Source organism: Thermobia domestica, chromosome 2 (assembly GCF_964235325.1).
Source record: "Thermobia domestica chromosome 2, izTheDome1.hap1.1, whole genome shotgun sequence".
In the NCBI taxonomy this organism is placed as follows: Eukaryota; Metazoa; Arthropoda; class Insecta; order Zygentoma; family Lepismatidae; genus Thermobia; species Thermobia domestica.
Window position 1 is genome coordinate 97304655 of NC_137455.1, and position 24183 is coordinate 97328837.

Below are 24183 nucleotides of genomic sequence, written 5' to 3' on the forward strand. Positions count from 1 at the left end.
TTATCCCCAAACTTTTTGTCCCAGTACAAATACCCTCAATTTTAAATATATTCCTAATTTTATATGGTTTTACTTCATTTCTGTTCATTATTTCGATAGACACAAACAAATAAATTAAACTAATTTGTAATAAGTACAATTGACTTGTATTTACGTCCTTGGTCAGCAGCGAGGCTATATAGGACGAGACCTACAGTTTAAAGTGGTATCTGAGGTGCTGTGGCAAGTTCGATGCTCTCGCTCTGAGAATTGAAACTGGGACCTAATGCACCAAAGGCATATATAGTACTCACTAGACCAGTGAGCAGGATATTTTATTGTCAGGTTCGGAAATGAGATATTTGTTTCTATCTTGATGCCTATAATTGTCAGCATCGAGGCTAAATAAGACGAAGGTTTATAGTTTAACATATATCAAGAATCATACGCACTCATACCGGCCATGAAACCTGGGTATGACACAAGAGAAAACACTTCCCTAACCCTTAGTCACTTTTTGCGTTAAAACAATGTAAGCAGGTAATAATCCCACCTAGCCTTTGGTTTTCATACGATCTGTTTCGAGTAGAAGACACCATTTACCCACTTCTTCAACAAATATTGAGATATTGATTCTAATTTTTCGTTCTTTTAAAAAATATCAAAGAAAATTAAATAAAGTTAACTTATGATGATTCCTTACCAAATGTATTTAGTTACTCAGTATAAAGAAACGTTACCTAGTTTATAATTACCGTATATTTCAAGCAGTTTTAAGTATTTCTAATATTTCATCAAAATACTGTGTATTACCAATAATTTTTTTAAAAAATATTTTTACCCTTCAACATGAATTACACAAGCTACAAAGTTGAAATAAAGAGGTGTCATGCCCAATCACCCATCGCTGTATCATCTTACATCAAACACCTGTGTTGAGTCATAAATATTCAGTAAAAATGCTCACAACGTCAGCAATATTAATGACATTTATCGCTTACATCACTTGTTGATTCTGGAGAGAGAGAGAGAGAGAGAGAGAGAGAGTATGAGGTACATCTCAGGTGGCTGTCTACATATCTCATCAAATGAAACAAACTTTTAATGGCAGTCTCAAGCAATCAATTCCACAGTAAATTATTGTGTGATATCACCAATAGTATTTATGTATGAGTTGTGTAGGTACATCTACGAGGGATATCATAATTGTTCTCGTACAGAATTATTCTTATGTTGTTTAAAAGTTTTGTTGACATAGAAAAGTAGTTTATTTATTAATAACATTTTACGGTAGATACATTTCTAGAGATATTCAGAGTAACAAAGAAAACAGTGAGAATTTAGTTGACCAGACTTACAGGTACAGGATTTAAAATAATCGTTCCATCGTTCCAACCGTCGCCTGGTAAGACTGAAGAACCTCTTATGGAAACCATGGGCAGCATGACTGTCGAAGAGATTCTTGATTACGAAGCAAGTACTTCAATCATTTACCTACACTAGCTATTTATATAATATACCAAAACTTGTCGATATTGAACACTCTGATGTTCGACAAATACAGCCTTCCTAAGCGCCCAATTCAGGGATTGGAAACTGTGAGAGCTCTGTTTAATTTACACAACTAATCACCTTAAAATGTCCTTAACCATCAGTTTGTGTTTTTCTAAGAAAGATTCTCTTATTTAGCCGTAACATCTCGACTAATAACATGATCTAGAAACGAAAGCTAGTCACCTGTTCTATATCTTTCTCCGCATCTCCCAATTTCTGTAATGAACATAGGTTTATTGTTCCAATAAAATGTTCCAATTTCTTGCCTTTCAAATATATTTTAAAATTTCAGATAGAGTTTATTTATTTTAAAAGTCCCAGGTGATAATTCAAAATAATTGAATAAACTTCAAGAGATCAAGTTCACATTTTGTGCAATAAATAATCACTGCAGTTTTCTTTCTTTAAAGTCTGTTTCTTTTGTTTGTGAAAGAAACAAACAAGTTTTTGAGGAGTAAAATTAAGTGATTTTACAACGACTTATCAAAAAGATAGTCGTAAACCTGGTTCGTTTGCTGAAATAAAAATTCGAAGTGGTAGTATTTCTTCTTCATGTAAAAATTAGCTTCGATATGTAAATACCATTAATCTCACCTTTTTAATAAATATGACAACGTCTATAAATGGTGTTAAACTGGTTTATTATTTGATATAACTTAAATATCCTTTTCTTTAAACTGTTAAGTACACAAACTCACTGACTAGGTAACCTTAAAACATATCCATATCAACAACTATCCCATAATAATCTTACATATATATTCAAAACATTCTTCTTTTTGTTAATATGAAATGAACATTCTACTAAGTATAGTGCATATGTATGAGTACTTTCTGCCCAAGGTACAGGTAAATATTACACAAACCAAAGTATTTTGTTGTATAAAATGTCGCTCGACAAAGGGACTGAATATAAAAGTCATGAGTAGGCTTGGCTTTTATCTTCAAGAACCACTGGTCCGTTTACATTAGTGTTCGTTACATTGCTTATGCCCATCATATTTTAATCGCACCTTGTATATCTATTCATTATATTTCACATATACATATATATATAAATACATTCATAACAATTCTTTCATTTCATCAAATACCTATTTTTAACAAGAAAGTTTTAACACAAATTAATATAATGAAAACAATTTTTGTGCTTGATTAATCATGAATTAAATTACAATCCTTCACGTTAATAAGAAAGAATTCAAGTCATTGAAAAATTAATTTTCCAGTCTACCTAAACTCTACTTAAGCATTTCAAGTATTTTTAAGAATCGTTTTCATTATTGATATTAACACATAAACTTTAAAAATGAAAATTTACAAGAATCTATAACTAACATGAATTTAACCTAATTTCATTAACGGTAATCAGGTTACATTCGAACTTGCATACGGTTCTAATAAAGTGCACTGTACTGCGCTATCATGATTAGGTTCTACATTATGTTGTACATGTCTTTCATCGTGATTTTGATGTTGATATGAAGTCCCATCTCTTGATCTCCAATTACGTCTATCCACGTAGTTCGCTGTATTTCTGGAATTTTGCCATACATTACGTCGATTTTTAAATCTATTTTGACTATATGGTCTAACGTACGAATTGCTACTATTAATTAGGTTAGGCGGATTCCCTACATAACCTTGCCTATTGTGCTCATTTTGATTGCTAGAGTATACTCGGCTTAGGTTAGGTTCTGTATTATTCACACTCCGAATATTTAAATTCCGAACAGGCACCAAATGATCTGAATTATTCTTATTTTTACCCATTCCTGATTGTGGATTCATGGCATGGTATCGAGTTTCGTAGCATTGGACAAGCATCAATAAATGACTGAAACTCATACACTGTGTGGAAAATAAGATCTGTTGCAATTTAAATGGAAGCAAATTTCGAATCGATGCTATTATTCTCGATTCCGATTGCAAAGGATTAACGACCTTTAATTCGTTGTAGACATTTACAACAAACTCTACAAGAGATTTGTGCAATCGAGGATTGAAGTGTTGATTTCTAAGGGTGGCATCTCTATTTGCCAGCAAAAAGTCATTTTCATAATTTGCGATCAATGCCGCTTTGAATTCTTCATATGTACTAATGTGATCACGTATTGCCTTAAACCATAAGGAACAAGGTGGGAGTAATACATGGGGTATTAATTTCATATATTGTGATCGATCAATAGACATTATATTGCATTCGTCTTGGAATTTCTCTAAGAAAGAAGTAGCATTCTCATTACACTTACCACTGAATTTGCTCATAGCTCGAATTTCACTCATTTTAACACTTAATTTTACCTTCTTTTTCTCATTCCTTGTTCTTGTTGAGTGATAGTTCCTATCCGTGACATGCTGTGTCGTGACACCATCTATGTTTCGCTCATCAGTACTCTTCGGACAACTTTCTCCTAGTATAATATCTTCATCAGACCCCGGCGAAGGCGAGTTCATCTCTGGTGAGTGGGGCAACTCAAAGCGATCACTACCCAAGTTATTTCGGTAAATGTTGTCTTTAGCCTGTAACGTTCTAATCTCTTCCTGAATAATAGCTAATAACTGTGTATTTACACGTATGTTATTAGAATTGTTGCTAACCTGGATCTTTTGCTGTTTAATGGAAGATTCTATTACTTCTAAATCTTTTTTTACAGCACAGATTTCTTGATTTTGGTGATCATGCTTTTCCTGACAATCATCGGATATCTTTTTTAACTTTTCCTCGAACTGTGAGGATATGTCGTTCACCACCTGGACAATTGTCTGTTTCGTTTCATCTGATTTCTGTTCTATCCGTCTACTTAATTCTTCATATTGCTTGTTAGCTTCGTCAAACCTCAGTTCTATCTTCTGTTCCATGGTCTGGTTAGCTTCGTCAAACTTCTGTTCCATTCGTCTACTTAATTCTTCATTTTGCTTATGAGCTTCGTCAAACTTCTGTTCTATCTTCTGTTCCATGGTCTGCTTTAATTCTTCGTATCGCTTGTTAGCTTCGTCAGACTTCTGCTCTATGGTCTGCTTTATCTCGGTAGACATCTGCATTATTTGTCGCTGTACAGCTAACAAGAGTCGATCCTCTGATGACAAACCTGGTGTTACACTAGTTTCACCTTGGTCACTAGTATTTGATTCCTGCTGCATTGTTTCGTTGTCCATTTTTCTTATGATTACTTTACCACTTCGCAATATGGTTAAGTTCGTATTCATTAACTGTAGTAAAAGTAAATTCAACCTTACTCTTCTTCTTCGGGAACTGAATTTACAAAGTCCCGGGTGAGGTAAACCAAAATTTTTACAACGACTTATCAAAAAGATAGTCGTAAACCTGGTTCGTTTGCTGAAATAAAAATTCGAAGTGGTAGTATTTCTTCTTCATGTAAAAATTAGCTTCGATATGTAAACACCATTAATCTCACCTTTTTAATAAATATGACAACGTCTATAAATGGTGTTAAACTGGTTTATTATTTGATATAACTTAAATATCCTTTTCTTTAAACTGTTAAGTACACAAACTCACTGACTAGGTAACCTTAAAACATATCCATATCAACAACTATCCCATAATAATCTTACATATATATTCAAAACATTCTTCTTTTTGTTAATATGAAATGAACATTCTACTAAGTATAGTGCATATGTATGAGTACTTTCTGCCCAAGGTACAGGTAAATATTACACAAACCAAAGTATTTTGTTGTAATTTCAACAAACGAAAGAAACAAAGAAGTTTCTGAGGAGTAAAATTAAGTGCTCTCAACAAATGAAAGAAACAAACAAGTTTCTGAGGAGTAAAATTAAGTGTTCTCAACAAATGAAAGAAACAAACAAGTTTTTGAGGAGTAAAATTAAGTGATTTCAACAAACGAAAGAAACAAAGAAGTTTCTGAGGAGTAAAATTAAGTGCTCTCAACAAATGAAAGAAACAAACAAGTTTCTGAGGAGTAAAATTAAGTGTTCTCAACAAATGATAGAAACAAACAAGTTTCTGAGGAGTAAAATTAAGTGTTCTCAACAAATGATAGAAACAAACAAGTTTCTGAAAAGTAAAATTAAGTGCTCTCAACAAATGAAAGAAACAAACAAGTTTCTGAGGAGTAAAATTAAGTGTTCTCAACAAATGAAAGAAACAAACAAGTTTCTGAGGAGTAAAATTAAGTGCTCTCAATAAATGAAAGAAACAAACAAGTTTCTGAGGAGTAAAATTAAGTGTTCTCAACAAATGAAAGAAACAAACAAGTTTTTGAGGAGTGAAATTAAGTGTTCTCAACAAATGAAAGAAACAAACAAGTTTCATAGGAGTAAAATTAAGTGCTCTCAACAAATGAAAGAAACAAACAAGCTTCTGAGGAGTAAAATTAAGTGCTCTCAACAAATGAAAGAAACAAACAAGTTTCTGAGGAGTAAAATTAAGTGTTCTCAACAAATGAAAGAAACAAACAAGTTTTTGAGGAGTGAAATTAAGTGTTCTCAACAAATGAAAGAAACAAACAAGTTTCTGAGGAGTAAAATTAAGTGTTCTCAACAAATGAAAGAAACAAACAAGTTTCTGAGGAGTAAAATTAAGTGTTCTCAACAAATGATAGAAACAAACAAGTTTCTGAGGAGTAAAATTAAGTGTTCTCAACAAATGATAGAAACAAACAAGCTTCTGAGGAGTAAAATTAAGTGTTTTCAACAAATGAAAGAAACAAACAAGTTTCTGAGGAGGAAAATTAAGTGCTCTCAACGAATGAAAGAAACAAACAAGCTTCTGAGGAGGAAAATTAAGTGCTCTCAACGAATGAAAGAAACAAACAAGTTTCTGAGGAGTAAAATTAAGTGCTCTCAACGAATGAAAGAAACAAACAAGCTTCTGAGGAGGAAAATTAAGTGCTCTCAACGAATGAAAGAAACAAACAAGCTTCTGAGGAGGAAAATTAAGTGCTCTCAACAAATGAAAGAAACAAACAAGTTTCTGAGGAGTAAAATTAAGTGTTCTCAACAAATGAAAGAAACAAACAAGTTTCTGAGGAGTAAAATTAAGTGTTCTCAACAAATGATAGAAACAAACAAGTTTCTGAGGAGTAAAATTAAGTGTTCTCAACAAATGATAGAAACAAACAAGCTTCTGAGGAGTAAAATTAAGTGTTTTCAACAAATGAAAGAAACAAACAAGCTTCTGAGGAGTAAAATTAAGTGTTCTCAACAAATGATAGAAACAAACAAGCTTCTGAGGAGTAAAATTAAGTGTTCTCAACAAATGAAAGAAACAAACAAGTTTCTGAGGAGTAAAATTAAGTGTTCTCAACAAATGAAAGAAACAAACAAGTTTCTGAGGAGTAAAATTAAGTGTTTTCAACAAATGAAAGAAACAAACAAGCTTCTGAGGAGGAAAATTAAGTGCTCTCAACGAATGAAAGAAACAAACAAGCTTCTGAGGAGGAAAATTAAGTGCTCTCAACAAATGAAAGAAACAAACAAGTTTCTGAGGAGTAAAATTAAGTGTTCTCAACAAATGAAAGAAACAAACAAGTTTCTGAGGAGTAAAATTAAGTGTTCTCAACAAATGATAGAAACAAACAAGTTTCTGAGGAGTAAAATTAAGTGTTCTCAACAAATGATAGAAACAAACAAGCTTCTGAGGAGTAAAATTAAGTGTTTTCAACAAATGAAAGAAACAAACAAGTTTCTGAGGAGGAAAATTAAGTGCTCTCAACGAATGAAAGAAACAAAATATCAAAGAATAAAACTGCACTGATTATTCTCTGATTATTTACTTAACTTGTCTTTGAATAAAGTTTGAATATTCAACTATGAAATTTGGTTAAATTATTTTAAACATCATCGCTCCCTACAAAATAAATTTAAAAGGTAGGGGCACGTTTTACCGCGTATTAATCCGAACCTTTACTCTTATCTTAATTCGTTGAACTAATCCGATTACAGACATACATTCGCTAAACATTTTTTGTCAGCAAACAACAAACAATAACATTCAATACTATATATACTGTTTATATGTAGTATAAGATATAAATGATATATGACTATATACAAAATACAAAATATAAGATGGTCACACTTCGAAACTAGCAATGTCACCAAATGCATTTATCCGTGAAAAAGTTCTGCAATAATGTTTAGATGTTAAGCATGATTTGTTTGTGGAAAAAAATACAGAAAGTTCACGCTTCTAATAAGAGAAATTTTGTTCCATATCGGTCGTTAATGAGGCAGATAATCGCATCATGATACGAGACGTTTTATTATTAAATGAAAGATTTATCCCACAATACTTTGCTAGTGTGTATACATTTTATTTTCTTAAAAATAATCAAAATTAATTTTTAATTTCCTTTAACGATGTTTATCAGTTAAATTATAATATATTTTTTTAAAAAAATAAGTATATAATTTTAAAAATATTAATCGTAAAACTTATTTTTTAAAAATATATATAAACAAAATGGTAAATAGAATATATTATTTTCAAATATAATTTGATATACTTGAGTAGTTTATCGTGTAGTAATACCCAAGTTTAAGCTCTCTCGACTTTTCTGTGCAATAGTGCAAAAAAAACTAGCAGTCTTGCTTGTAAAATACATAACTTTTTCTTTTTCGTGTTTTTATTCAGTTCGACAATCATGTTATGCATATAGTATTAGCAGAATGTCTCGATGTACAAGAAATAGTTTTTTCTTCTTTCCAATATGTTTAAAATAACATACAACATAAAACTATATATATATATGCACAATATAAAACAAACACACAATCAAAGAATCATTTACTGCTTCTCAAATCCTAAACGCACCAAATAAACACCATTATAATAAAGACGAGAAACGAACATATATAAACATAATGTGTATAAACGTAAATTATTCATCAAATGACCAAACTAATTCAAAGTGTTCAATTTATATATATATATATTTAAAGTATGATTTGAAATCAAAATGTTTTCAGTACGCTTCATAAATATTTTTTCTAACGTTTTAAAAACCAAAGAGTAAAAAAGCGAGCTTTATTCATCTTTTCTCTTTACATTATGTGAGACGAAAATAAGCTATGTGCTTTATAAAGTGTTACCAATCGTAGTTATTAAAAGGAATGTCGTACTATATCAAGATACATTATAAGAAATAACCGTATATACCAAGTGTTTGTAAGTTGAAATACACTACTATCAAAGTTCCTCAAACATATATTAACTAAAATTAAGTTGCTCAAAACGTATATTTCATCTTTTGTATATAAAGATGAATGTTTATATATGTTTGTTTGTTTCCTATACGAATCAAAACCGTGTGAACACTTTGAAATGAATTTTTGAATGTACTTAGTACGTACTAAAAACTGGAACTTTATTACACTATTTTGTTTAAAATGCACCCCCTAAGGGGGAAGGAGAGTATAAAATATCTAAGGAAAAATGAAATCTTTGAGTTTTACGTCCCACAATTATGCCGGTTAGGCTAAAGGAGACGGTGATGATGAGTAATGAATGAAATGGTGGAATGAAGAAAGTGGGAGGAAACGGGAGAACCCCGAGAAAAAACACGCACACGGTGTTTGTCCACCACAAAGTTCACTTGGCGGAGGCTGGGATCGAACCCGGGACCCCACGCACCAGAGGTGAACGCTCTACCACTGAGCCACCGCGGCCCCTAAAATATCTAAGGAGTATCTCGAGTTAGAGGATTGAAACTCAATATATAAACTTTTCATTAAAAATAATTAGACATGTGTCCCAGAACTTTCGAAAAAGTTCTGCTTTAACAGAAGAAGGGGGACAATTTTTATAATATTTTAATTCCCCATTTTTTTATATTCTTAAAATTACAAGAATGAGGAGACGGTCAAGCCCTTTAATGTAAATTTCTGAAATAGTTAATATATGGATCGATCTGAATGTTTCACTTTACTTTGATTGAAATACACATCCTAAGGTAGAAAGGAAGGTTTTTTTTTTCCTCATAAAGAGTAACGGCTGCTTCCTTTGAAACGAATTTTTGAACTATTTAAGGGTTGAGTAGAGTTGAGTTTTTTAATCACTTACAATACAAATCCTAAAGGAGATAAGAGGGGTTCACGTACGATTTTCAAATATTTTCTATAAATCCATTCTTTCCGTGCGAAAGAACAAGTTTTTTAACTAGTCTAATAATATGAATATTCCTTTTATGAAAAACGCAATTTTTATTTCTAAAATACATTTCGTCTGGTAGTAGCTGGATCAGGTTTTGTCAGGAGTATAAGGACTTTACAGGAATGCAAACAATTTTTAATGAAAAGAAACATCAAACTTGTATGTATAAACATCTTTAAATAGAACATTTTCTTAAGTGAGTGAATATTCAATCAAGCTATATTTCTATCAGATTCATTTTTGGGGGAGGAAAGGTTATATTCCGTTTGATCTCCGAAGCTACAGTATATGAGGCATGAATTTTATCAGCTCTTTCTATACTGAAAGTTTGAAAGAGCACGAGAGATTACAAATGACAGAGAATTTAGAAATTGACTAAAAATAAATAGATAATTGTACACTACCATAACCCATGAATACTTTTTTAAAATATGAATGTTTTTTGTTAAAAATTTTAGTAAACTTCATGAAGTTTTTATATCGTATGAAGTCTAATTAAGGTTAGGTCCGAACTATCGCATAAATAAATAAAGGTTTCGTATACAACGAAATATTCATTGTGGTTTTGAATCTAGAATTACAGCATACTCGTGGCGTATATCCATGTGTTATTCTGTGTATTATAATATGCGAGCACATACCGCAAGTAACATTATAGCCCTTACAGCTCCTTGGATGAATGCTTATTACAAGAAACAAGAATGCCCTAAAATATACGCTTAGGGTATGATTATGGCGTGCTTCTAAATCCAAGTGTTAGATTTGATACCGAACTCGTAACCCTATACATATTAAGTTATTCGTTTAACCTAGTTTTACAATTAACCCAAAAGTCGAATCATATCCTACAGAGTATTGAGGATAAGAAGTTGTCCTTACAGTGAAAGAAATGAATGGAAACAAAATGGTAGCCAATGGCCAGTACCCGGTGAAGCCACATATACAGATCCATAAATCAAATGTTAGCAAGTTTACACGTTATAAAGTCTCCGTGGTGAAAAGGATGCTAAATTCCAAATTTAGCTCATGGTCAATAGAATATTTTGGAAGATGTACAAGTTGTGCTGACTTACTAAAAGATATAAAGATATAGTTTCAGTCTCTTCATAGAGATCAATACGTCTTGCAACTGTTTTTGTCATATCTACTATTAATACTGTAAGAATGAAATTTACTATAAACCTTTATCATACACCATTTTTATCGTGCATTCGCGTCGTTACACAACATTTGAGTACTATCCAAAACATAAGCATATTAAAGAGGAACTTTCCAACGTTACGTTGCCAAGATAAACAAGTACATATCCTCTATATGTACTTCTATAATAAACAGATTCATACAAATTATTCTTCAATATCTTACGTGTATCAACTTATTTAATACATTTTATACATTCAAAAATTATCCTCAAAAACCAGCTGTACCCATCAATAAGACCATATAAAATTCCGGAAAGTTGTTTTTACAACGACATTGCAACATGCTACATATTATATCCATTTTAGATGTTTAGTCAATTAAACATTTATCGCATTTTAAGCAATTACGTATTTTTGATTAGCATTTTGTTTTAAACAGTCACTTATCATTTCTTCAACTTCTTTTAAACATCCGTGCAATCAGTTGCTTCATTAATTTTGCAGTTAAATAGTAAGTTGAGCGGGTAAGGACCTTAACTGGCAAGATATTTGGATTTCTTACAAATTGTACCGTTGGGAATGTAAAACAATTTAGGTATAATTATTGTCAGAAATTCCTCAAAAATATGTATATTTATTGTATTTATTGTCTATACTTAATAATTACTATAAGTGGTAAAGTAAGTATTTCTTTCTTTTTTCTTCTTTCAGGAAAGAAATGGCGCAGCTTAACCCCTCAAGACAGACGTCCCTTTGTAGAGGAAGCCGAGAGGTTACGTGTCATTCATATGCAAGAGCATCCAAATTATAAGTATCGACCTCGACGACGCAAGCACAACAAACGGGGAGGACGCCGTGCCGATGTAGGTGTCAGTGGCCGAATGGGAACTCCTCCTCAGCCAGGAATGACTTCGTCTCTCATACCTGGTGGTGGAGCATCTGGAATTCACACCACAAAGTTACCTCCATCCTGTCCTATGCCACCGTTCCATAACTATCCGCCATTCCATAAGTCAAACGGGTTTGGTACCCATTTCCCACCTATGCTTCATACACCCGAAGCTTCACCTAATGGAAGTCCAGAACCAGATACGCTACGAATGGCGCTACGTACTAACTCTTCACCATTACAAGACGCCCAACAACAGTCGCAGCATCCTATGCCCCCCATGGACGACGTCAATGCATTACCAACGCCCGAGATGTCTCCTATGGAACAGGAAAAGGATAATTTCCAGTTCAGTGAGGAAAAGCGACAACATAGCCATCAGCAACTAATGGCATCCAACACGTCAAATTTCCTTAAGACACTCGCTTATCGCCAACAACGTTTGAATGCTGCCCAGTCGTCTATCGGGTACCCCGTGTCTATGGGTCCATGTCAAACTATAGGGATGATGGCATCCCAGCAGGCATGTGGGAGAATTATGGGTAGCGGCAGCGGAGGCTATGGACATGAAACTGTAACTAGTACGTTTTATCCTCCTCTGTCCACTACAGCACAGGAACAGCAACAGTCATGCGGAGGGTTGCAGATATACACAACCTCGAGCATCGGCTCCTACGGAAGCTATGGCCTGTCGTCTTCTGGCATCTACTCATTCGCCCCGAGCAGAACACCAGAATCATACAGCAGTAAGTATATTCACTTCACTTTTCATTATAGAATACTAAATACATTTATCGCTTGTCGTAACTGCAATGCTTATGTATATATTTATCGGAAGCGGTGACTGATTCTGTTTAAAAACCCTAATATCGAAGTAAAAGTGTTGCATGTTTTGTATTATAAAGTAATTTACAGATATAGATATTTTGTATTGTCATATTGGGTAGTGGGCTTGATTAGAAGTACAGTACTGTAATTGTAAATCTTATCCTCTTTAGGCTTAGTGTCGGACTTATAAACAATGTCGAACCAATGTTCCCCTTTTTATTCGTTAAAACAAGGAATGAGTGTACTTTAATATTTTTACATAGTAACAAATAAATATTCCAAGATACTCGAAATTTCTCCTCTTCATCTATAAAATAAATGCGTGTGTTGGAAGATCTGCACTTAAATTTACAGATAAATATCAAGGAATGGTGATTTAGCAGATTATAGTTTTTGTTCAATAACTTCCAACTTTGTTACCATGTGACATACCAGAAATGGTGCTTCAAACTTTGTCAATCCAGTTTTAATCCTCTGGCAAAGAAAGGTGTGTTTACACTTAATCTTATGGAAAATAATCTTTCGTGGTTGATTTTACATTAGAAGTGAGATTGTATATCGTTGTAAATTGTGACATGTTTTAAGATAAAGAAATTCGGAAAGTCAAAAAAATATTAATATTGCACGGGAGGGAAGTGAAGTAGTTTTAGGTAAAATGTTTATCTCCAGGAAATCATCGTAGATGAGATGAAGCTGTAGACTCCTCCCTTAGGTTTTTGAAATGACATATTCCATAAATATTTGAATAAACGAATTTTTCAATTAAGTCCACTTAAATAAAAAAAATATAATGCAAGTTAAGTAAAATAGTTCTACAATCATCTTCATTGTCTCCAAGTTGATCACTGACTGTGGTTGATTTATAATAGTACTGGACACATTTATAGACATGAAATCAAATACCATAGAAACTTTATTTAACTCAGAAACATTTAATTCTGCTTGATATAATATTTTTGTTGTTTTCATAGTACCTAGCTGCCTGCTAAATTAGGTCATGAGTATGTCTATCGCTTTATAACATATCTAAGGCAGAGGTTTCCTTGACGTTATTTTCTATGTTCTGTAGTCACCAGTTAGAAAAAGACTATTCAATAATGTCTGAATGAGAACTAGTTTGAATGTAGTTTGCAAGAAAATAATTATTTTGTAAATTACTGAGCAAAGAAATAGCCAAATACTTTATATAAATTTCTTATTTATATCAGAGACGGAGGAAACAACTTCGGTATTCCATTAGACAGAGATTCTTAAACTGTGGTTCGCGATCCCTGGGCATATTGTCGGTGGTTTGCAAGTAAAACTAAATTTTATTATAGTAAATTCAAATATACAATATTTGAATTTAATAATGGAGTAAAAACGTTATATGGCTATTACAAAACGGAAATTTTGATAAAATTTATATTTCTTGCTTAGCACATAGGATACATATATTGATATATATATGATAAGATTTAATATTCTTAAAGAATCAGTTCAATATGTATTAAACTTTAACTATATTATCTGACATAGCAAAGAAATCACTTCCTTCTTTAAATGTTCTTGGAGTGTATTGTGAAATTAAAAATTAAATTTCCTTGTAAGCAGTTTCACTCCTTCTGTTCTAGACATTTTATAGTCCACAACTTATATTTTATAGCGAGTTAAATGTGTGGCTGTGGACCTGTAAAGTACAAGAATCGTATATATATAACCCTTCTGCTTGTTCAGATACTATTTTAGGGAATTAAAAATAAGAATAATAAATTCCAAAATAACTATTAAACTCTACCTAAACTACACATTAACAATACATTTATATGTTTTCCTGTTAGTAAAACAACCATAGTAATACAACATGGTGTGTATGTAGAGTACATTCAAAATTCAGTGTGTTAGCTTGCACCATAACTTTTTTGTGTGAATCATGTTAATTGCAAATTACATTTTGATTACAAGCAATCAAAGGTAAAAATAGTTTACAAGAATGTAATATTGCTTTCTATTAACGATTTCATAATTAGGAGTAAATCAATCAAGAAAGCCATCAGTTTCTTTCAAAATGAACATTGACACTCTTGTTTAGTAGTTATACAAACCATTCACTAGGTAACAAAATCTCCTCATAACGCAAACATTACAAATGCTTGCACATAGGCATAGTCATATAGTCTTGTTATGTTAATGTGCGTTTGTTAATTCGTGTACATGTACAAACTTGTTCGAAGAAAGAAACATAGCCATTCACCACATATTTAAACACTGTTCTCGCAAACGTAGAAATTCTTTAAAATTTTGGATTCACAAAATATCTCATTTTGTCGAAGATTTAATTAGTATGATAAAATCTATGAATAAGAATATAAGGATTTTGAGACAGAAGTGGATGGTTAGGTTGTGGCAAACTGTAACGTTTACCTTAAGTGTATTTTAATAAATTGTAAAGCGTTTATACGGGGACACCTGTTCATATAATTAACCAATCTGGTTATTATGTGTACCTTTGGTGCACATGATCCCAGATTTGATTCTTGATGCGTTGCTGATCCTCCTTGTGAGATAATTGAAGATAAAGTAATTATGGGGCAGTAAATTTCAATCTGGAAAACCAGAAAATAATGGCGATTCGATTGATATGCTATCATCACGTAACTAACAACGCGTATGTTTGACCACCATTACTTTTCATGGATTATAGTGCTGAACAGTTTACTTTTTAGTAGTAGTTTTCATGAAAATAGCAGCAAATTTCTGACTATCATGAATTGTGAAGAAGCAATATCTCGACTTTGAAAATAAAGCATTCTATTATTTATAGAGTAAGTGGAAAGACTATTTTCAAAAACCTTTTTTTTTTTTCAAAATATATTTCATTTCTATAAATTCCGATATTTGCCTTTAGTGTTGATTCATTCAATGAACGTGCAGAATTGGTAGACTTGAGAGTGACTAATTATTCTAGAACAGGGTGTGATCTGGGCTAATATCTTATTACGGCTGTGATAACCACCTTTTCCAGTTTATAAAAATAGCATGATGGTGTTCCTGGATGATTGTGTTCGAACCGATACAAATAAAAAATCATAATGAAGGGAAATAATATCTTATTTTTCAGCATCAGCGTTCATCGTTAACATACGATATTAGAAATGAAAGGAAGGAGTCTTTCACCATATGAAAGGGTTTAGAAAGAGAATGAATTGAGAATTTGAGTAGATTGTGTAGTAAAACTCAACAGATTCCGTTCTTTTGTGCACCATACATGAACAAGAAAATTGATTTAAGCATAGTTTTAGGAAATAATTAGGTTCTCCCGTATGGATAACACCAATTTAACACAGTTTTAATTAGGATTTTAACTCACAAACTAGCGATGTAAAAATGTTCTTTAAATGAATAATGTATTCAGTGATATTGGGTTTTAAATTTGCGAAAAGTCTAAAATAAAAAAAGTAGCCATACAGTTTCTTGGAAATACATGGGATTTTACTGCACCCGAATACTGCAAATTATGTATACGTTAAAATATCGAATAATACTATCAATAAAGTGGATACTTTTAAATATCTAGATTAACATTAATAGACCAAAAACATATCCACGAAGAAATTAAATGCCGACTGAAAGCAGGGAATCTGTGTTATTATTCAATCCAAAATCTTTTGTTTTAGAGAATCCTGTCGAAGAATTTTAAGCTTAAAAATATATAAAATGATAATTATGCCTGTTGTACTATATGGTTGCGAAACATGGTCGCTTATTTTAAGAGAAGAACGCAAACTGAAAGTATTTGAAAATAAAATCTTAAGGCGAGTATTCGGATCCAAGACGGACGGAAATAAGAAAGGCAGAAACTTCATAACGAGAAACTGCATATTTTGAACGGCTTGCATAACATTGTTAGGGTGATTAAGTCTAGAAAACTCAGGTGGACATATCATGTAGAGAAAATTAAAAAGGAATGCTTTCAAAATTTTAAATGGAAATCCAATCGGAAAGACAACCATCAGGAAAAACTGACGCAGATGAAGGACAATATTAAGATTGATCTCGCAGAAATAGGAAAAGAAAGTAGAAACTGTATCCAATTGGCTATGGACAAAAGTAGACGGAGAGCTTTTGTGAATGCAACGTTGAACCTCCGGATTCCGTAGGCTATACAGTTAGTTAGGGGTTTCTTCAATGTATCACAATGGAACGAAGATGAGTTGTGTCACAAGAACTACAATATCGCACCCTTGTTAAGAGGTTAATAATCTTATCTTTGGAGTGGGAGATTTGCGTTTGATTCTTAGTGAGGTCTTATGTAGTTCGAATTTCACATTAAACTGTAATGCTACATTTCTTATAGCTCTGGTCCTCAAAGAAATGTTACAACTTCACACAAGCAAAAATCACAAGTTACAAAAATAAATAAATGAACATTTTGCAGATTTTTGGTTTACATTTTTCAGTTGTAGGTGTGTGAAAATTAATAATTCTAATGTTTAGCATCTTTCTGTAGAAATTGGTTCTAGGAGCAGGTTTACTACACAATTTAACAAGCAAAGCTTGAAATTTACATCTTATAAATTCAGAAATGTGTCTTTATAATTAGTACTGCTTTCCAATTACATCATAAGTGGAATGTTATATATATGTTCAGTGTTCTTTATGAATATACACTAGCTTTTAATCTATAACACAAATCGTAAACACAAATTTTTACACCATAGAAAATTATAATACCTTTCTGAGGCATTACTTAGATTAATGCATTTGGTGTTTGACCAGAACGAAATCAATATATTCAGCATGTCATTATTTTTTATTTTGGATGGACGTGACTGTTTTCTTTCTTCATTTGGATTAATAGATAAAACACAGACTTATCGAAATAAGAACTATTTCTTTTTGTTAACTACATTTTCTTCATCCTTCCATTACCTATCTCGTTGGAACTATTTCTTAACATTTAGATGATGGAAAGTCACGCGCCATGGGTGGTTAAACTCACGAGCACAATTGGTGTGTCTGCGTTTTCCAATTGTTAAAAGAACATGCTTCTAGTGCTAAATTGATGTCAATCGTTTCTAAAAATTCATTCTTTAATAATTATTTTTCTTTTCTTTAAAAAAAACATGGTTTGTCTTTATTTACTTCTAGTTTGTCTCTTACTGTTGACATTCGACTGTAGAGAACATAGTAGTACAGTTAATTGTAATTATTCACTTTATTAATGATTTAAGGGAAAAACTAAGAGTATTTTTTTAAAAAAAGAAAACATTACAACAGGAAAACAATCTGTACTTGGCTGGGAAGAAGCATAACATATCCTCCCTCACCACTTACTACGTGAAAAAAAAAAAGCTTCTGCTTTGGTAGTTAAAAATGTTTTTAGTAGGGAAAAAAAAGTAAGTGCGAATGAAAGAACAGTACTTTTCATGCGCTGATGTCCTCCTCAGACGTGGCGATTAATCAGAATTGGTTTTTGATGGTCACGACTCGAGTGGAATTGCCTATCTAAATTATCCTTCTCTTCACTCAACCACTAATGTCTGTATGTGTGTATACGGAGCCTCGAAAAATACGTAAAAAAAAGGAAGCGAATTTTCAAGCTTCATGATGTTATAGGTGTGAAGAATTAGAGGCGGAGTGGCCTTTGGAAAAAGAAGTAGATTAGGAAGAATTACTGTTGAAGTTTTGGTTGATGAATTTCTGTTCCAGCATCGTTAGATATGAACTTTTTTTCCTTCCCATTTTCTTTGCTTATTTTTCTTTTCTTTTCTGAAACAAGGCAATAATCAGTAAATCTCAAACAAGACTTTTCTTTTCCTTTGACGTTTCAAGGTGATGAATCTCCAAGTGAAATATCCTTGTAAAATTTCCTTATAATGATTTGATGGTAATTTAATTTGTTAAGCCTTCTTTGAATTCCGAGATAGGCCTAGTTAAATGTTACTAGGAGAATATTACACTACTTACTGTCCGTAGTTTGCGTGATGGTTGATTTGGATTTTTGCTTCCTACATTTTCAATTACTCTTTTTTATATATTTACTGATGTAGTTTTGCAAAAGAAAGTTAAAACATGAGATGAAAACCAGAGAACTAAGTCTAAAGCTTGTGTAGTGTTATTCCAAAACAATTTCTTTTATAAGACAACCAAGTTTAAAACCTGTGCAGTGTTGTTGCAAAATAATCTTATTACAGAACATGAGTTAATAAATTTGTTAAAGATGAATTGTTAATCAAAAGACTTGTTACAACTCACAGGAAGAAAGTTACAGGAGTTTAGAAAGTGCCAACAGATTCAAAAACGAAACGAAACGAAATGGAGAAAATCAGTCGAAAAACTATTACTAATTAGTAATCAGTTTATCTGCATTTTCTTTATAATATCTGTTAATTTCCTCAGCTTTCATTGCATTATGTCATAAATTATGGGGAATGTACAACCTATTAAACTAACATATAGACTAACTTACTTAGTATTTGTAAAATAAGTTTTCGAATTACCATCCCTGGTTACAAGTCAGTCTTCTCCTAGTGAAGTCAATTTCCATTCATATTTCGGGTACCACCAAATGTTTACTCAAACTTGTTTATCTTTTTTTTTTTCATTTTTCGTGTCTTATTGCACCCGTATCGTTATTTGAAAATACCTTGTGTCTGAAATCTTATTATTAGTACAGGGACGTTAGAGCTTAATAAATCAAGAAAAAAAAACATCAGCAATTTGCTCATTACGCATCTTTTAATGGTTCTTTCTCTCTTTTCTGTTATTTATGTTTCGAGGATTTTGCTGGAAAGAAAATTGTCAATTTTGATTGAATATTATCCAGAGCTTCGTCAAGTCAGTTCCAAACTACAAGCAACACGACAGAATTGTTTAAGTGCTTACATGAAGTATGAATTTTGCACTGGAATAAACATATTTAAGATTTTACAGGATGTTCCGCTTTTCATTGTACGCGTACAAGATTATCAAACATTTTCCCCAAATAATCATTACACTAATCAACAGTTTAAATATTTGTTCATTAATATTTCTGGATTTGATATATAAAAAGTGGAGTAATGGTTTTACCTACATCGAATGTATATTTTCCATTATATTGATAGTTCATTTTTCTTATATTAAGCACAGTTATTAAAACTTATATATCATCATGTTCACTTCAGCACATCAACATTACAGTTTCTGGAGATTGATGTTTGTAATTGTTGAAAATAAAGTTCACACATATATATCATGATTTGTAGCATTTCAACTCAGATGTGATTTTGGTAATTAAAATATAGTTTCTTCATTTATGTTGTGGCCATCAAAGATATTTGTAGTTATTAAACAGCAGATTAGATAGAAACATCAATAATGTCTGTTGCTCTCATTACGTTGTGGGTAGTTTTTTTTTCTATATTCATAAAGTAATTTATTGTTGTTGAAACTCAAATATTAATTAAACTATCACCATTTTGCCTTGCAATTCAGTTCGTTTTACTAGTATGTGTTCAAAATTATCTTCTACTTCTATTCGTATCATCATGTCGTTCCATTTACATTGGCGATACCACTTGTCATCGCAGTGCTCAATATACTAGTGCAATAACGTGTAATAATAGGAAATCTGTCTACCATTACAGCAACCTGACAACACCGTTTGTGAAGATGTAATTTCTTCTTCCAATCCAAACCTCCAATAATACGTCTTCCACTCTTTTTGCACCTTCATCCATTCTTTCTTACTTTTCCATTGTATTCATATTGAATATCTCGACGACCATCTCTCTTTTTGACTATAATGTTTGTAGCATGTAGTTTTCCCCTAGAGTATCAGAGAAAAAACTTAAAGAAGTGTATTCAACATTCAACTACTGAATTGTACAGTGTTGCAACATGTATGATGGGTGTGTATGCAATACATGAGAAGTGTCCAACGCTAAGTAGTTCTATGGTAAAACTTAGACCAACGGAGATATACAATGATGATGTGAGTTATAAACTTCACAGTTTCGTCATATATTTCTCGAAATTTTTGTATATTTAATTCTTTTATGTTAAAAAACAAGGTAAAATTAAACAGAATTTTAGTAACCGAAAAAATTTTAAACCTCAATCAATCTTTTAAAATGTTCTTAAATTACTTTTTATTGTTTCAGACGGAGTCATCTCAGACGATAGTCAACAACCTAGAGCATACCCTCCACCACCGACATCGTCCCATGGCCACGTGCCCATGAACCACCCGTTTGCCCAAGAGGAGCTTCTGGATGGTGTCGACACCAACGAATTCGAAAAGTATCTGAAATGCTCACCAAGTGGTGCTAGTGTTGAGAGTGTTGGTGCAAGCGGAGGCAACAGCAGCAGCAGTGGTAGCGGATCGGAAGCAATGGATTCCAATCACAATTATCAACAACAACAGCCGTCACAACAACATAGTCCTTCTCCACCCCAACAACATAGCTATTATCCTCATCATACTGGAATGGACTCGTCTGGCAGTATGAGCCTCAAGTCAGAAAATCAATATGGTGACCATTGCGAATACGAACAGCAAGGTACAATGGTACAGTCTGGTGTTAAATCCGAAGATGACTTTAGTGTGATACTAGCAAACGTACGCAAAACATGTTACAGCAGTTGATGATGATAGTGGCTGATCAGAAATGGATATAACAAGATATTGGTAAGACAAGATTACATCAACGTTTACCGTAAAACGAAAAAAATATCAATAAAACACACCAGTTCTTCCTATTAAATATATTCTAAAAACTCGACCATTTTGTGCGTTTCGCTAATGTGTGTAGTGTATATTAGTGCAAACAGTGAATGGAAAAAATGGCCGATTATCAAACAAGATTTCAAACGAATATTAATCAAATCATAAATCTTTATAAAATATATAAATGTATGTGTTAATTTACGTGTGATCATTATTTCTTCTTACCGATTGTGTTAAAAGAAAACGACACACGCAAAAAAAAATGTGCGTGTGTGTTTGAAGAATCACATTCCTTTTTTTAAGTTATGTCCAACGATATGTAAATCTAAGGGACAGCACATTGTTGTACCTGTGTGTGTATATATAGTGTAACAGAAAGAAATTGATTGAAACAAAAAAATAAAAAAGAAGCAATGGTGAGAAAAGAGACTTACATGTCCATATTATATACATTTACATTCCAAAGACTTTTGTTACAAAAAATAATATTAATAATAATAAAATAAAATGCAAAAGCCAATGCTGTGACGTTAAATATTTAAACGAAAAACATTGTTGTGTTTACAAGAGATTATTTTCGAAAATTAAAAAGCGAAAACTATCCGTCTATCTATCTATATATATATATGTATATTTTTAAAAGTGAAAATAGTAAAAATAGTAACTTTTGCGAATGTTTGTTGAACTCGTATATATATAATATATATATTTGATAATTTTGAAGGATGCATGCGAAGTACAGAAACTTTTTTGTCAAAATGGTGTGCGAGAGTATCCTATTCATAGTTTTTAAAAAGAGATGGTTAAAAACAGAAAAGTAAAAGAGAAAACGTGTTTTTATTTGTAAGCTATAGACAGTTCATTTTGTAATGTGTTTTTTCTTTTGGGGGATTAATTAATTTGTTGTTCTTTGTATATTTTTCTCTCTATTAGCAGTTCTACTATGATTAGAAGAATGTCTTATATGATGATTTATCTAAAAGGAAGTCAAGCAAATAGGAAAAAATACTAGTAAATTTGATACAAAAATTTTAAAAAATATTATTCTGCTAAATCGTGAATGTGATTTCTAATTTGTAATCAAAAATTAAAAAAGAATATAATTTGTTTTTCAATTATATGCTCACGACCCAATGTCCAGTGTTTTGTTCTACGTCCATATGCCATATATATATCAAACTCATTCATTACACATGATATTAAAAACATTATTTTAAATAAAGTGCAGATCTGAAATAGAACCAGTCAAATTAGGTATTTCCAAATATGTAAGCATATATCAGACACACACATATATTTTCTTCTGTTAAAACATCTATAATATTGTAAACATATTTTGAGTTTCCGTCTGTTTCAGTAATTGTAAAAAAAAAAAACATATGTGTGTTTCATTTAATGTACATTACATTGTGTTCCGCAATATATAAATATATATACATACATATACTATATATATCTATATAAGAAAGTTCTTTTTAGGTATTAATATAATAATTATTGTTGTTACTATTTCCGGTGAATCCAAAAATTGAGAAAAAAACATGAAATGTTTTTCCTTAGTCCTATTGTGATCTCAATTATATAGTTTAATTGGTTTAATCTAGTAATTATAATATTTTTTGTTATTTTATTAGTTTGTTTGAAAAATATCATCATCATATCTGTACAAAGCAGTGCCTTATTGGAAATGATTTTTATATATAAATAAAAAATGTGGATTGTCTAATTAACAAAATAAATTTCTAAAAAAAATAAAACAGCAATAAAACAAAAGGAGAAACACTGTAACACAACGTGTATATTGTTATGTGCAAGTGAAATAAAAAACTAAATATAAACCATCAAAGGAGATAACATTCTTTATGTTTGTAGTACTCTATTCGTAAAAACTTAGTCAAAGTGACTCAGAGAGAGCATTTAGTAAAATTTCTCTTATTGGTATTAGTTTGGAAGAATTGATCATGTACAACAGATATGTGTGCAAGTTGGAACAAAGGGTGGGCCAAACACAGAGGACTTACTGGCGTTGATGGTCATGTGAGATAATGTGCCATTTAGAACATTTTCATAACATTCGAGTGGTCACATTTAATGGAGAACACTGACATCACAGGAACATAAAAACTGTTTAACGGTAACCAAATTACTTATTTAGTAAAGAAAAGCAGAAAAAAATATTTATTTATCATTTTGGTGGGGAATTTCAAACTTCATGTTCTGAACTAGTCTTTGAATGTTCCATGGTACTGTATGTTCCAATGCGCATGATATTTTCCAAGGTGGACATCAGTTAACCAGGAAATATTTTCAATTTACTTTAAGATTATGTGAGAAGTATATTTTCAATAAGGGGTCAGGCGGGCTGAATGGAAGGGTTCAGTGGGTCGGGACTGGCCCGGGGGCCGGCTGTTGCACATGACTGTAACATCCCTTTTAGAATTACATGTTATTTCTTGTTTTACAGATACACAATATTATCACTAATTTTTAGTTCATTTTAAAGTTAATGGGTACAACGAAATACTGAACTCGCTATACTTACGAGCAATTTTCGTATGTTTGGGATATAATACTGGCTACGGCAAAATTATTACTTCACACGAATTTATTTTTCTGTAACATTTTGTTTAAAATATAAGTAAATGCGATTTTTGAATTATAATTATACCTTAGATTGGCGTCTTATGTAGTCTTGATTCCGGCAAGGGGTCCTAAATCTAAACAAACAAATTGACTTCAGAACATGTGAGATTTATATCTCAAAAACTGACACGAGAATATTAATCTCAATTAATAATCAATTAATGTTTGTTATTCATCGTTGCAGTGTTAAGAACTGTTCCTACTCTCTGTATTTGTTTGAATTTTAGCGTTTTTTTTATCAGTACAGAAGCTATATGAGAAATGTACCTAACAGTTTAATGTGGCACCCTAGGTTATTGTATGGTCATACCAT

General features: G+C 31.9%; 1 protein-coding gene across 1 annotated transcript in view; it reads left to right on the forward strand.

Annotated features, from left to right (window-relative positions):
* Positions 1-23073, forward strand: part of LOC145674266 (uncharacterized) — a 457273-nt gene extending 434200 nt beyond the window's left edge. The window contains exons 3-4 of the mRNA XM_081744104.1: positions 11530-12453; positions 20662-23073. Coding sequence (XP_081600230.1) covers positions 11530-12453; positions 20662-21146 — 1409 coding nt within the window. The 3' untranslated portion in view covers positions 21147-23073. The remainder of the gene's footprint in view (positions 1-11529; positions 12454-20661) is intronic.
* Positions 23074-24183: the final 1110 nt, after the last annotated feature.